This window comes from Tyto alba, unplaced genomic scaffold (genome assembly GCF_018691265.1).
Source record: "Tyto alba isolate M040663 unplaced genomic scaffold, T.alba_DEE_v4.0 Super-Scaffold_45, whole genome shotgun sequence".
In the NCBI taxonomy this organism is placed as follows: Eukaryota; Metazoa; Chordata; class Aves; order Strigiformes; family Tytonidae; genus Tyto; species Tyto alba.
The window spans coordinates 20,173,100-20,186,588 of record NW_024881321.1 but is presented as its reverse complement, the minus strand read 5'-3'; the positions used below and the strand labels follow the sequence as shown (position 1 = coordinate 20,186,588).

Here is a 13,489-nt window from a genome sequence, read left to right as displayed (position 1 = left end):
AGTCACATGCATTAAGCCCCTGTCCCTGACAAGAAATGAGAAATGTTAATGATACATGTAATCCTGCAAAAGATGGTTCCAAGGTATCATCAAATTAAAGGCCCGAGAATTCAGTTTCGAGGTTCCAGAAAACAACAACAAAAAGATCACTCTTCATTTTGCATATTTGCACACTATCTATTGATTACCTGTGTGAAAGTATAAGTTAGTGCATAAATCTTTGCAGGTTTGGTGCTTCTCTTGCAAATTCAGCAGTACTAGGATGCTGTATGCTTGGGGTTTGTTTTTTCTTTAGTTTGTTTTGGTTTGAGTGTTGTTTTTTTGGTGTTTTTTTTGTTTTTTTTTTTTTTTTTTCTTCTGTAAGACACTGACACTTCACACCTGACTGGCTCTGTGAATAAGAATAGATTCACTGTTTTCATATCTGTCTTCGGGACCACTTGTGGTGTATACACCTGCACTTAAGAACTGGCATATAAATTGCCGATGCACTACTGACCAACAGATTTAAAAATGGTATTATGAACTTTCCAGTTTAAATACTATTTATGTGCTCAGTGTAAACACTGATGAATAATCTAACAGACCTTTCCCGTGTGTATAGGCTTGCACAAAGTGTCCTTCACCTATTTTTGACTTTGCTACGTGGGAGGAAGTGATTTTTCTCCTTCCACCGTGAAGTGATGTGAAATTAAGACCGCGTCTCCTTCCCAGCTACTGTAACAGATGCTCGTCTCTCACCGCTGAATCCCGCCGACTTCCTTGCCGACTCCGCGTCCCGCAGCCTGCGCCCCTGAGGATGCCCAAGTGGGCCCTCCGGGCACCCACGGGCGCGTCCCGCCCCCGCCCCCTCCCGTGGGGGAAGCCCTGGGGAAGGCCCGTGGCCTTCCTCCCGCCTTTCCCCCGACGGCGGAGGGCCCTGCCCGGGGGGCCGTCGCCCCCGCGGAGCCGCCGCCCCCGCGGAGCCACCGCCCCCGCGGAGCCGCCGCCGCGCTCCCTCTGGCGGGGAGAGCGGCCGCGCCGCCGCCTCCATTCACCGGCAGCCCTGAATGAAACCCGGCCCCGGGGGGCTGCGGCTCCCGCAGCGGGGCTGACATGTGTCCCCCCCCCAGCCCCGCGACGGGCATTTCGCTCTGGCTGCTGCGTGACGGGACGGGACGGGACGGGACGGGCGCCGGGGCCCCGAGCACCGTCCCCGGCAAGGCGGCGGCGATTGTGTGCAGGGTAGGGGCTGGTGGAGACGTGAAAGGAAAGATGTTAAGCCCCGTGTAACTCGGGCTAACCTTACCGCCGAGCGACTGTGGGACACAATTTGCGGGTTCAGAACGTTACCGTGGAAGAATAGGTATGGGCATGTAAAAATACGAAAACCTGAGGGCCGTCCGTGTCAGACACTGCCCTTTTCATTTCCATGTTTTTACTGAGAATGACCACCCCGTTCAAAAAGCGGTGATTAGCAGGTGTAGAAGAGGAAGCGCCCGCAAAGTTGCCTCAAGTAGTAAGAAGAGCCGGTGGGGTTTTTGCACCGAGGATTGTTCATGTAAATAATGCAATGCGTTGCTGCCCCACACATCGTGTATATTTTAAGCGGTGCTACACGTGATACGGGTATAGTCGTGCACGGTGCATGCCTACGTGGATACGCTGCTTTGCGCGCTTAAAGATACATGTAGGAGCGAGATGCCCGGGCCCCGCGACAGTGTCTCCGTCGTACAAAAGGGACCGAGCTGTGGCCGTGTCAGGAAACGCCCAGACGACAAACAGTCACGTTTGTGAGCTGCTCTCAGACCGTGTCCCCCGCACGAATGGGAATTAATTTTTTAAAAGTTTGGGTGTTTTGTTTTTTTTTTTTTGTTTTTTTTTTCCCCCCTAAAAACCCCCACCCCTGCGCACAGGCGAGGAGACCCCGCTGCTCGGCCGGGGCCGCCGGCAGCCCCGCAGCCGCCCGAGGCGCGGAAAGCACCGCGGCACGCTGTCAGCGGCCTGTCCCGCCGCCCGCTCCCCCCCCCGCCCCGCTGCTCCGCGCCCCGCGGGCCCTGCTCTCCGCTTCCCCCTCCCACGGCCCCCGCTTCCCCCCCCCCCCCCCCCCCCCCACCCGCCTAATCGTGTTAATCCGCGGGACAATGCCCCAAGTAATCACCCTTCCCTCTCCCTGCGCGGCCGGGGACCGATTGCTGAAAAGGTCGGGGAGGGGTGGGGGGGGGTGGGGGGGCAGAAAGTGTAAACTTTTATTCCACTCGGTTAAAGAAAACACCAGGGGGGTGAGTGGGGGTAAGCACCTGGAAAGGGGCCTCCCGAAAGCCCGCCGCGGCGGGGAGAGCGTGCGTTCCCCCCCGCGAGAGGCGAGCCGCCCTCGGCTCTCCGGCCGAGCTCTCGCTGCCCGCCTCTGATTAAATACACGAGCACAAAAGCACACACACACACACACACACACACACACACACACACACCCACACCCACCCCCGAAGCGCGGTGCGACCGCGCACGGAGGAGCCCCCTGTGAAAACCGGCTGCAGCGAGGCCCCGGGAGCGGGAGCGGGGCCGCGGCCGGGCCCGGGGCGGCCGGGGCCGGCGGTGACGGCGGCGCTGCCCTTTTGAATGCCTCCCGCAGCTCGGAGCGCTGGCAGGGCGCTGGGAGCGGCAGTGAATGTAGCCCCGCAGAGCCAATGAGCTGGGACCGGATGCGATATATCCTCTGGGACAACAACTGCTCTGTTCCTCCTCAGATCCACATGACGCCATTTACTGCTGCTTTTGCAGAGAGATCACCCTACCTCCTCCGGAAAGAAAAAGAGAGAGAGAGAGAGGGAGAGAGCGAGCGAGCAGAAAAACGCCGAGCCCCTACAGCTCAGATCTCAAATCCTCCTCCTCCTCCTCGTCCACCTCCTCCAAACACACAACAACAACCACCACCACAAATCCGCTGCGCTCCCAAAACAGCCCCCCCCCCCCCCCTCGATTGCAAACCACAGAGCTGCCTGCAACACACACACGCTCGCAGAGGGAGCGAGAAAGCTGGAGGGAGAGAGGGGAGAGGAGCTTGCAGCAAGCAGCTTCTCAGCAGAACGGCTACACTGCACAAGCTGCTTTTTTGGAGGAGCTCAGTGGAAGAAAGCTCTGGGATTTTATTTTAGATCCACTTTATTTTGTTTTCTTTGGCTTTCCCCTTCCTCTTGATCATTTGCAACAACAACAAAAAAAGTGACTTGGTATTGGCGATTCGGCCTCCTGTTCATTGAGGAAAAAAAAGGAAAGTGTGTGTGTGAGAGACTGAGTGATTTCTTTTCAGGAGTAAAGAAAACCCACCCCGATCCGGAGAGGTGTTTTTATTATTATTATTCTAGTATATACACGCACACACGTATTTATAATCGATCTGGGGAGAGGGACCTAACTTTGTTCTGGACTTTTTTTACATGGTGATCATTCTTACTCTAATTTGCAAGTTGGACTAAAGCAGAGTTTGGAAAAGAATTTTTTTTTGCTTTAGGGCTGGATTTATTTGCAAACCGCAGGAAGAAGAAAATACAAGAGAGAGAGGGGTTTGGTGCAGCGCCGCGATCACGGTGAGAGCCTTTTCCTTCTTTGCAAAACAAGCTTTTCAGTAACCGCCGCCCCCCCCCCCCCCCCCCCCCCCGCCTTGGTTGCTCCAAGAAAACTCGTGGAAATGTTTGAGGCCGATCCTTTTTCCATTCGTACAGGTTCTCCCTCTCCCCCCTTCCCCTCTCCTTCCTTTCCCAGAGAGGAGCCGGAGGTGGGATTTCGGAGCGGTTTCTCGCCGGGGGTGGGGGAAGCTCCGCTGGGGTTTGCGGGCTGCGCCGCGTTTGCGCCCCGCCGGGGTGCCTGGGGGGGGGGGGGGGGGGGGGGGGCTGCGCGGGGGGGGGGGGGGGGGGCTGCGCGGGGGGGGGGGAGAGGGCTGCGCGGGCGCGCAGGCATGCCTGCGGGGGCTGCGAGCGGGACCCACGCACGCACACACATACACACACACACACACACACACACACTTCGGCGTGTTCTTCCCTGCTGCGGGGAGCCGGGCACGGGCGGTCCTGCGCGCTGCTGCCTCGCCGGGCACGCGTGGGTTTCCGACAAGCCCCCGGGGGGAGGTGAAGGGAGGGCGCTGCGGGGTTGGCGAGCGCCGGGGCTGTTTGCCCCCCCCGTCTTTGGGGGGAGAGCGAGCAGCCCGCCTTTCAGTGCGTGATTTACTCCCGTCTGTAGTGGCGTCGGGAGATCCGTACAATTCGGAAGTGAGTGCACGTCTGGTACAAATATATGTGTGTATGCACATATGTATTTCGCGTGTGATGAAATTAATTCGATCCATAAGACGAGGAAAGCTCCTCTCCAGGTTCTTCTATGCAGACGGCATGTGTAGAGGAGAAGGAAAGCCATAATTTCTGCTTTTACTTTTTTTTTTTTTTTCCTGTGATGGGTTTACTTGTAACAATCCCCCCCCCTCCCTCCCCCAAAAAAGAAAAAAAAAAACCTGCTGGTGTTTTCAGCGAGCTATTTGTGTGTCAGTTTGCCCCACCCCGATGGTAAAGTCCCTTTTGCCCTAATCCATAGTCTGATCACACACTCGGCCCTTAATGGGGGTTTCAAAGCACTTTGAAAGAAGAGGAGGTGGTTGGTGTGTGTGCGGTGGGGATGGGGGTGGGGGTGCCTTGCACAGGCTCCGGGCACAAAACAGAAATTCATGGGCAGAGGACTTCTCCCCCTTAGGCTCGCCTTCTCCCAGCCAGCGAGACACGGGGTTTTTCCACGGCACGCAAGAAGACCCTTGCGTTTTAAACTTCCCCAAATGTGCCGAACGCGAAACCCGGCCCCCTTGCTCGCCCTTTTGCCAATCCCTGCTAGGAAAAATTAGCAATCATAGCACTTGAGCTCTGTGAGAGTGGACTTTGGCTTTTGGAAGTGGGGAATCGTGTTATCTCTCACATGCACACACAGAAAGGCAAATGCTGTTTCTCTGCTCTTGGTGGATGGAAAGGGGAGAAGTGCTAGATCAGAGGGGGGAGAGACATGCTTTCCCATAAGAGTTTTCAGGCAAATGCATGTTTGCAAATAAATGTGCTGGAGGTGTGCATCTTGTCCTGTTAGCGGATCTATCGAGGGGAGGAAAAAAAGGTGGATCGCCCGGCTGGGACTGATGTCCCGCTGAAAATGCCTTCTGGGTCCCTTCGGGCTGGGGCGGAGGGGGACGGGACTGAAGTTGAGGCAATTTGCAGAATATGCGTAAAATAAGAGGGAGCTTTTCCAGCGGCTGGCTTTGTGCAGCTGAATGGGTGCTTATGGCAAGGCGAGAGGGGGGTAATCTGCCTTTTGCCCAGCTGTCCCGGAGGTGTTGTCTCAAACCGTCTGCAGGGCGCCTTGCACTACCCGGGAGGGGAAGGCTCCTTGAGCATCTCTTGGGGGAGGGCGGGGGGGGGGGAAGGGGGAGAGTTGAAAAGGAAACATGGGTTTGACTTTCCTGATAAGGCGGCTGCAGCAGCCCCCTCCCACCCAACTCCCAGCCCAGAGGATGTCTCCTGGTTATCTCCAGGTTGTCTGCACTTGCGGGGCTGCGGGCCGGGGGCTGCCGCCTCCCACCTGCTGCGCTCCCGGTCCGCGCCGGGATGGAGCCGGCCGAGGGGAAGGGGGCAAAGCGCGGAGGCTTCTCCTCCAGCTCCCGCCTCGGTGTCTGAGGGGTGGGGGGGTGTGGGGGGGGTGTGGGGGCTCCGCCACACCGAGTCCGGTGTCGTCTGCAGCGCCTGCAGGTCAGGGTCAGCTTTGCCTTTGCGCCGGGTTGTCATTGCTGGAGAGGCAGGGGGTTGAGTCGGCGGATCTTCTCGGCTGGCTGGGTCTGGCCAAAAGCTGGACGTGGAGGGCAGATAGGGCTACTAGTTCCTCTCAAGGGTAGGGAAGGTATTTTATTTTCTCTTCCTTTTTCTCTCCAGACGGTTTCAGATGAGGAAATATCTACTTAGGCTGTTGGTTCAATCTTTTTATATGGCAAAGGTTTTAACTTGAGGAAGAAGTAAGCAATGCTTCAAGCTAAGTTTGCAAGACTTTTTTTTTTTTTTTTTTTTTTTTTGGGGTGGGGGGGGCGAAATACCATGACATACACTGCGTCCAAAGCTACGATTTGTCAATATCTAAAATAGGTGGTCACTTTTAGAAGTTAAATTTATTTAGGTTTTGTTTGTTTTGTTTTTTAAAAAAAGCGCTTGAGGGGAGGGAGCCAGGAGTTAAAAGGTTAAATATTTTCCACTGCTGTTAGAGTAAAGACAGTGTCTTGAGGTATTCATTGTTAAACTGTTTAGCTATATTTTATTATACTGCATTATAGTATTATTGTTGGTAACTGATGTGTACAGAGTAACACTATGGTGCTCTTTCTAGGTATAATTGAAGACATTGTGTGGTCCCTGTAAGAGCTTGGTTCCTGCTTGCGTTCTAATTGTAAAATATTGTTCTGGATTTTTGTATAGATAATTGGATTTTGGAACCACTTTAAGATATGATAAAGGCAAAACAAATATTAACTAATTTAGAGGACAGTACTTGAAACTTTTGCATATCTGAGTGTGGAAGTTAGTTATTTACAAGTTCTCATCTGGGTCTTTTGCTGAGTTTCCATTTAAATTCTTAAGTCTTGGTTTCTCCTTTGTAGTTAATGATCCTTTAGAGTAATATTTGCAATCAAGTAGAATTCTTAGATGCTGGCATTGTTTGATATTATGCATGCCTCTGTCCCACAAGCCACTCTTGGTAATATTTACAGTTTGAAACATAGTCTATGGAATTTTTTACACGTTTTAAAAAAATAAAACTGTGGTAGCGTTGCTTTTGTAGTATTGAGCCTTAAAATAACAATCGCAGTGGTGTACACAAGTATGACACACACTAAAATACTGGAGAGAGATATTTTTACTTGTGCTGTTGAAGTTCTTGGTAGCACTAACTCGTTTAATGTCTAACCTCAAACATTTTATTGCTATTTAGTGTTTTTCTTGGGACCATTGGTATTAAACTAAAATTTCCTATTTACATCATGTAAAGTTTAATGTGTAAAGAGACTAGCCTACCAAAATATTATCCAGTTTTAAACAAAATTGGAGAATTATATGTCTGTCATCAGCAGGTCACATTACACTTGCTAAATACTTGGAGGCTTTTTTTTTTTTTTTTTTTTAATATAAGTTTTTCAGCAGCCTGATGTGAAAAGAAGAGTCACTCCAAGTGGCTGCAATGTAATCACTATAAAGGCCATGGTCTAACCAGAAGATGGCCTGGGAAGCCTTAGTTAGCAGGCGCAATACCTAGGCTTTCTAGAGCCACAAGTTAAGATGAGTGGACCTAGAACAGAATCGCTTTAAGCTCTCCACAGGAGTAGTCAGGGCAGGCAAGTGCATTCAGCTGACCAGTGCCCACGCTCCACCCCAGATGTGACTCCCTCCCTTTTTTTTTTTTTTTTTTTTTTTTAATGGCTGATGCATTACTTGATTGTGTGCGGTGCTGTGGGATCCTGCAGGCCTGAAAGGCTGCTGGAGAGAGCATGAGATGTGTCGCAATAGTGAATCCTCTCTTTGTTGCTCCAGGATTTCAGATGTGTTCTAAGCCTGCCGGGGTGAGCACGCTTCCGGGCACTGATGGAGACGAGAGCTCAGCACGGCAGCGGGTCGCAGGCCTTGCTACAGGCTCGGCGTGACAGTGGGAGACCGCACGGGGAGCCCGACCTGCGGGATGTCCTGATGCAGCAGGTTCACGTCTTGTCGTTGGACCAGATCAGAGCCATCCGAAACACGAATGAGTACACGGAGGGACCTACGGTGGCTCCACGGCCGGGGGTCAAGTCCGCTCCTCGGCTAGCATCCCAACCCAAAAATGAGAGGCCCCATGGCTTGCCTGACCATCGTCATTTTAGCCGGATTCAGCACACGCAAATGCACGCCTCTCCTCGGGCGCCTCTGTCCCGATCCATCAGCACGGTCAGCACAGGTTCGCGGAGCAGTACAAGGACAAGTACAAGCAGTAATTCATCCGAACAAAGGCTTCTAGGGTCATCTTCAGGGCCGGCTGCCGACGGGATAGTCCGGATGCAGCCCAAGTCCGAGCTCAAGTCAAGTGAGCTGAAGCCGCTGAGCAAAGAAGACTTGGGAGCACACAGCTACAGGTGTGAGGACTGCGGGAAGTGTAAGTGTAAGGAGTGCACTTATCCGAGGACCCTCCCATCGTGTTGGATCTGTGACAAGCAGTGTCTTTGCTCAGCCCAGAACGTGGTCGATTACGGGACTTGCGTTTGCTGCGTGAAGGGCCTCTTCTATCACTGCTCTAACGATGACGAGGACAACTGTGCTGACAACCCCTGCTCCTGCAGTCAGTCGCATTGCTGCACTAGGTGGTCCGCCATGGGTGTGGTGTCCCTCTTTCTGCCTTGCTTGTGGTGTTACCTACCAGCCAAGGGTTGCCTTAAGTTGTGCCAGGGCTGTTACGACCGGGTAAATCGGCCTGGGTGCCGCTGTAAACACTCCAACACCGTTTGCTGCAAAGTTCCCAGCGTCCCCCCCAGGAACTTTGAAAAGCCAACATAGCATCACTAGTCAGAAATACTAAAGTGACAAGGATTATTTTAACGTACATATGCAACCAACTAAGCAGCTATGGTCTTGGCACTGTAGTAGAAGGGTTGGGGATCTCCTCTGCTGTTTGCAGTGAAATGCTTTTCTCTGTGTGTGCCATCTTAACTGATATGCTTGTTAGATTCCAGCTAGTGGCATACAGAAAAAAAAAAAAAGAAAGAAAAAAAAGGGATGCAGTACATTGTGACCCACATATTGCATAAGCTAAAGCAACACAGACACTCCTAGGCAACTCTATTGTTTGTGAATAGTACTTGCAAAATTTGTAAATTAGCAAATGACTCCTTTTTTTCATTGTTTTCTGCCAGAGATAATGTGCTATATTTTTGTATATACAATAATATTTTCAACTGTGAAAAATAAGTGGTGTCATAAGACATGGCACAGTCACAAAATATTATACTAATATGTTGTACATTCAGAAGAATGTGAATCAATCAGTATGTTTTTAGATTGTATTTTGTCTTACGGAAACCTTCTATTACAAGACTCTGATTTCCCTTTGGACTTCATGTATATTGTACAGTTACAGTAAAATTCAGCCTTTATTTTCTAATTTTTTCAACATATTGTTTAGTGTAAAGAATATTTATTTGAAGTTTTATTATTTTATAAAAAGAAATATTTATTTTAAGAGGCATCTTACAAATGTCACCCCTTTTTATGAGGACGTCATAGTTGCTGCAAATAAGGGGTGAACGATGCATATGTTCACTATAAAATAGAAAATATATTAACGTTTGAAATTAAACTGGGCTACTTGTCATTTTTTCCCCCCATTTATTGTTCTGAGTTGGGAAAACTGGTACTTCTAATTGCAAACTCAACAGTGATATAGTCACAGTGAGTCTAGTACAAAAAACAAAAATAGAATTATAAAGTGTACTTTTTTGTTGTTGTTTACTACTCCACCTGAAAACAATGCAGGATTTTTGCTTCCTTCCTTTGCACAAATGTCCCATATGCTGTTCCTAAAACAGAAAAGGAAAACGAACATAGGAAAATGCATTAATTCACTCCAGACTGGGACTAATAGGTACTGAAAGCTTGACCTATTCTATAAGTGATGAGCTTTTGTGCTTCAAATAGGAAATAAGTAATCATTCACAAAAAATGTTAGGCTTGCATGACTACTCAGAGAGAGAGGAAAAAAAAAATATGGTCAGTGCAAAATGCTTGCAGTATTATTTGTTAAAAGGAGAAGAATATGCCACAGGGAATGATAGGTCTGAATGCAGTCCAGCCTTATGTCAAACATTTGCCTCACTTGTAAGAAGAAAGTTGCTTGATCTGTCATTTGTGGCAGTTACCTTCCACTGAGGTCAACATCCTTTCGCTGCCAAGTTTCCCACCGGAAGCCTAGAGAATGATTTACCTTTCTTTATTAACAAACTATCATTTCCTGTTCTGAGCATGTCTCTCCAAGTTTAGAGGTCTTAATGTTGAATTTTGTTTATACATTTCTTAAGCTGGCATTTAAGAAATAGTTGTAAGTATTTTTAAGCTGACGCTTAGAAAAATCTCACAGCCTTTTCTGAACCCTCTCCAACAAAAACAAGTTATAACTAATAAATTAAGAACTCACTAAAAGTTGAAAACCAGAGCACTGAGTAAACGTTACATCTTTTTGCCCCTTGATTTTCATCTGTGATCTGGTATTTGGTCTATTTTACACAGGTCTGTAGTACTCAAAAATCTTACACTGTGTGTTTGTGTGTATTGGTTATCAATCATCAAGTGAAATTAAAACGTGCAAGTCCTGACTAGTTTGCAAAACAAAAATAGCTGATACATGGGCCTTGTTCTCTCCTTTTTTTTTTTTTTTTTTTTTCTTCCTTACATCCCTGGTGAAAAATGTAAGCTGGTTTGCTTTCCTCTCTGCACCAGCTGGCTGGATACTTTGGTATACAAAGACAAGCAGTATATATTTAGCCTTCTGAGTGGAATTTGACAAGATGAAGGTGGCTTATGTTACATGAGTAATTTGTCTGTATTTAAAGCACATCTCGGTATATTATGAGCAAGTGTTGGGGCATATATGTAAGATTGTATTTGGCTGCTGATAAACAGAGATTTTTATTATTCTTTCCTTTTAGAAATTTTGTTCATGAAGGGGTTGGTAACCATCACGGTTCCATTCACTGAATGTAATGCTTGTATTAGATTAGGTGCTTATGCCTAAACTATCCTGGGTTAGTCGTGCTGATCGAGAACAAACATGGGAATCATCAAATGGTCCATTTATTGGAGGAATCTTTGACCTTTAGGGCTATATTTTGGAAACCCAAAACCCCTCTGATTTCAGTAGACAGTAAATCCACTCTTTTCACTGTATCGATGAACTTAATACTGAAGGTGAGCCCTGCCTTTTCAGTCATTTATGTTTCAGTCAAGGAAAATATCTCTGAGGAAAGTTGAAGGTGAAACTGGAAAATTGCAGTATGGCTAAGCAGTGTAGCAGTCAAGGAGAGTGCAACTCTTAAGTCTTACTAGATAAAGTCCAATACTAAAATTGCGGGTGTGTTTTGTTTTGCACTATAGCAAATGCTTTGACTACCTAGATAGGTTCTAAGGGAAAATCATCTTCTTGATACTGAAATCTGAAGCTGGTCTTAACGTTAAACACTGGTTGTCACCTTCCACTTGGTTCTTGATGAGGATAAATAGCAGACACCCCACACCCCAGCTAAACCCACTACCAGTGAACTGTGTTCCATGTGTGACCCTTGGAAATGAGGATGTATGGGAGGATGGCACTGGGCACTGCCTGTTGGGCAAACTGGGATCTAGGCTTCAGTTAGTATGAATTAGCATGTGTGTGCAGTGGACTCTTAAAAGCTCGCTTGTGTATGTTAGTTAACATCCTAATATTACACTTAATTAGATAAGTTTTAGTATTCTAAATGAGACCAAAATCATGCCTCAAACAGATTAGATTGTTTTAGTAAGAATTAAGAGGGCTTTTCAAGTGGATTGAGATAATGTTATTAAAGCATGCCTACTTTGTCCTTTGAGATAGAGAAGTGGAGATTCAAGAAAGGAAAATTTTCCATACACAGGTTTTGAGGATAACCGTGAAAGTCATGCCAGATATACACCATATAGGACTTTTATTTTAGACAGCTGTTAAGCCATGAGAGAGGGGAAAACCCTTATTATTGCTCCATTTGTTGTGTTGTGGCTTTAGTGTTTTGATCTGTTAACCTCCTATAAATTCTGATGTAAGGTTTGCTTAAAATTAGTGACCTGCAGGATTGGACTGACAGTTGACTATTGTAACAATGGAAACAAATAGCTTTTTTTCAAATTATTTTTCCATATGATATGAGCTACAAATAAATACATCAAATTTGCTTGTAAAGTAACTTAGAAATGTCTCTATTAATATCCTCAAGCAAACTTATTTTGATCTAATGGTTTGAGGCTTGATTATAATTTGAGATAGTGATCATAGCAGTAAAAATAAAAACTTGGATTCAAGTAGAGAATAAAAAAGTATAGTACTTCAGATGGAAATAAAATGTATTCTTAAAGGATTTGAGATCATATTCAGGTGAGTATTTACATATGCAAGCAAGTTACCAAATCAGTCTTCAAAAGACAAAATTCTACAAATGATGAAGTGCTGTAGTTAAGTGGTCGTGATGATTAACACAACAGCTTTTTTGCACTTTCTTACAAAACTGTCAGCATGTGTGAGGTGGAAGTGACTCGGCAGTGGCAAAGCACTGATCACTTGTGCACCATGCATAACTTGTATTTTTTTTTCTTTTTGGGGAAAATATAAAATTATTCATTTTTGTGATGAGTGAAATCTTAGGGCTTATTCTTAAATGGCAGGAAGAGAATAGAATGCATTTCTGTAGTGTAGTAGAACATTCAATTATTTTTAGGAATTAAGTGTTGGGGAAGACAGATTTGAACAGTCTGTCTTGTCTCAGATGTTCCTAGATGGGTGCAGGTACAGCGAGTAATAATGATTTCATTTGCTGAGACTAATTTCTCAATCAGTCCATGGAGCAGAAACCCAGAGAGAAATTAGCTGAATACGAGAGCACACTTGATTGAGTAATGTCTGTATGAATAGTATTGGATAGATTTCTTGCTGAAAATGTCAGCAATGTATTTGCTTATCTTAAATCAATTACAGGTTGGGGTTGCAGGTAGATTACATTGTGACAAAGCACTCCAAATCATTACCAGTGAAAATACTGTTTTGTTCCTGTTTACACAATCTGATTTTAAACTGGAAATTTAGAAATAAAAAATGATGTCTCATTGAAATCAGGACAGTTTGACATAGAAACTATGTGCACATATAGAGTAGATAAATATAGTATTTTTTATTTTAAAAGTACTGTTTCAATCTGAGGAGACCCCCTATGTGGTAGTCTTACTTATTTCTCTTCATATTTCTTCTTTCTGGTCCCTATCCCTCACCTTGACCTTTCCTAGCCATAATACATAAAAGTTTACTGCCACTAGGACAAAAGGTGAAAGAGGAGGATGAAACATGCTTTTCTCATTAGTATTCTGTATCTCTGAAAGTTTTAAGACAAGGTGGAAAAAATTATTACCTTGCTGTACTTATCCTGCATTTAGAGAGATATAAAGTGGGTTTCCATTCATGTGACATTGAAATCCACAGTTCCAGAAAACATTTTATTTTCATTTCTTTAGTGTGACTTTTATTACTCGAGAAAGCTTTATGTGTCTTTAAAGAGTTTCCCTTTGTTTTAACCTGCTGGTGCTGTGTTTCAGACCAGAGACGGAGGTCTTACTACTACAAAAGTATAATCTGCTCCTCCTCTGTCAGAGGGATTGTTCAGAATAGAGTTGGTGCTTATACCTTTGGGTATAAGGAGCAA

General features: G+C 46.6%; 1 protein-coding gene across 4 annotated transcripts; it reads left to right on the top strand.

Annotated features, from left to right (window-relative positions):
- The first annotated feature begins 2,239 nt into the window (after window positions 1-2,239).
- Window positions 2,240-9,372, top strand: SPRY2 (sprouty RTK signaling antagonist 2). 4 transcript variants are annotated; one of them, XM_032999551.2, is made up of 3 exons: window positions 2,240-3,320; window positions 3,491-3,566; window positions 7,581-9,372. In XM_032999551.2, exon 3 carries the CDS (start codon window positions 7,632-7,634, stop codon window positions 8,571-8,573), a length of 942 nt encoding a protein of 313 aa, XP_032855442.1. In that variant the 5' UTR covers window positions 2,240-3,320; window positions 3,491-3,566; window positions 7,581-7,631; the 3' UTR covers window positions 8,574-9,372. The 4 variants fall into 4 exon arrangements, with proteins under 4 accessions (XP_032855442.1, XP_042662165.1, XP_032855443.1 ...); XM_042806231.1 differs by lacking the exons at window positions 2,240-3,320; window positions 3,491-3,566 and adding an exon at window positions 3,735-3,754; XM_032999552.2 differs by lacking the exons at window positions 2,240-3,320; window positions 3,491-3,566 and adding an exon at window positions 5,884-5,904.
- Window positions 9,373-13,489: the final 4,117 nt, after the last annotated feature.

Coding starts and splice junctions, on each gene's coding strand:
- SPRY2 (XM_032999551.2), top strand. CDS start 7,632: ATGGAGACGAGAGCTCAGCACGGCAGCGGGTCGCAGGCCTTGCTACAG.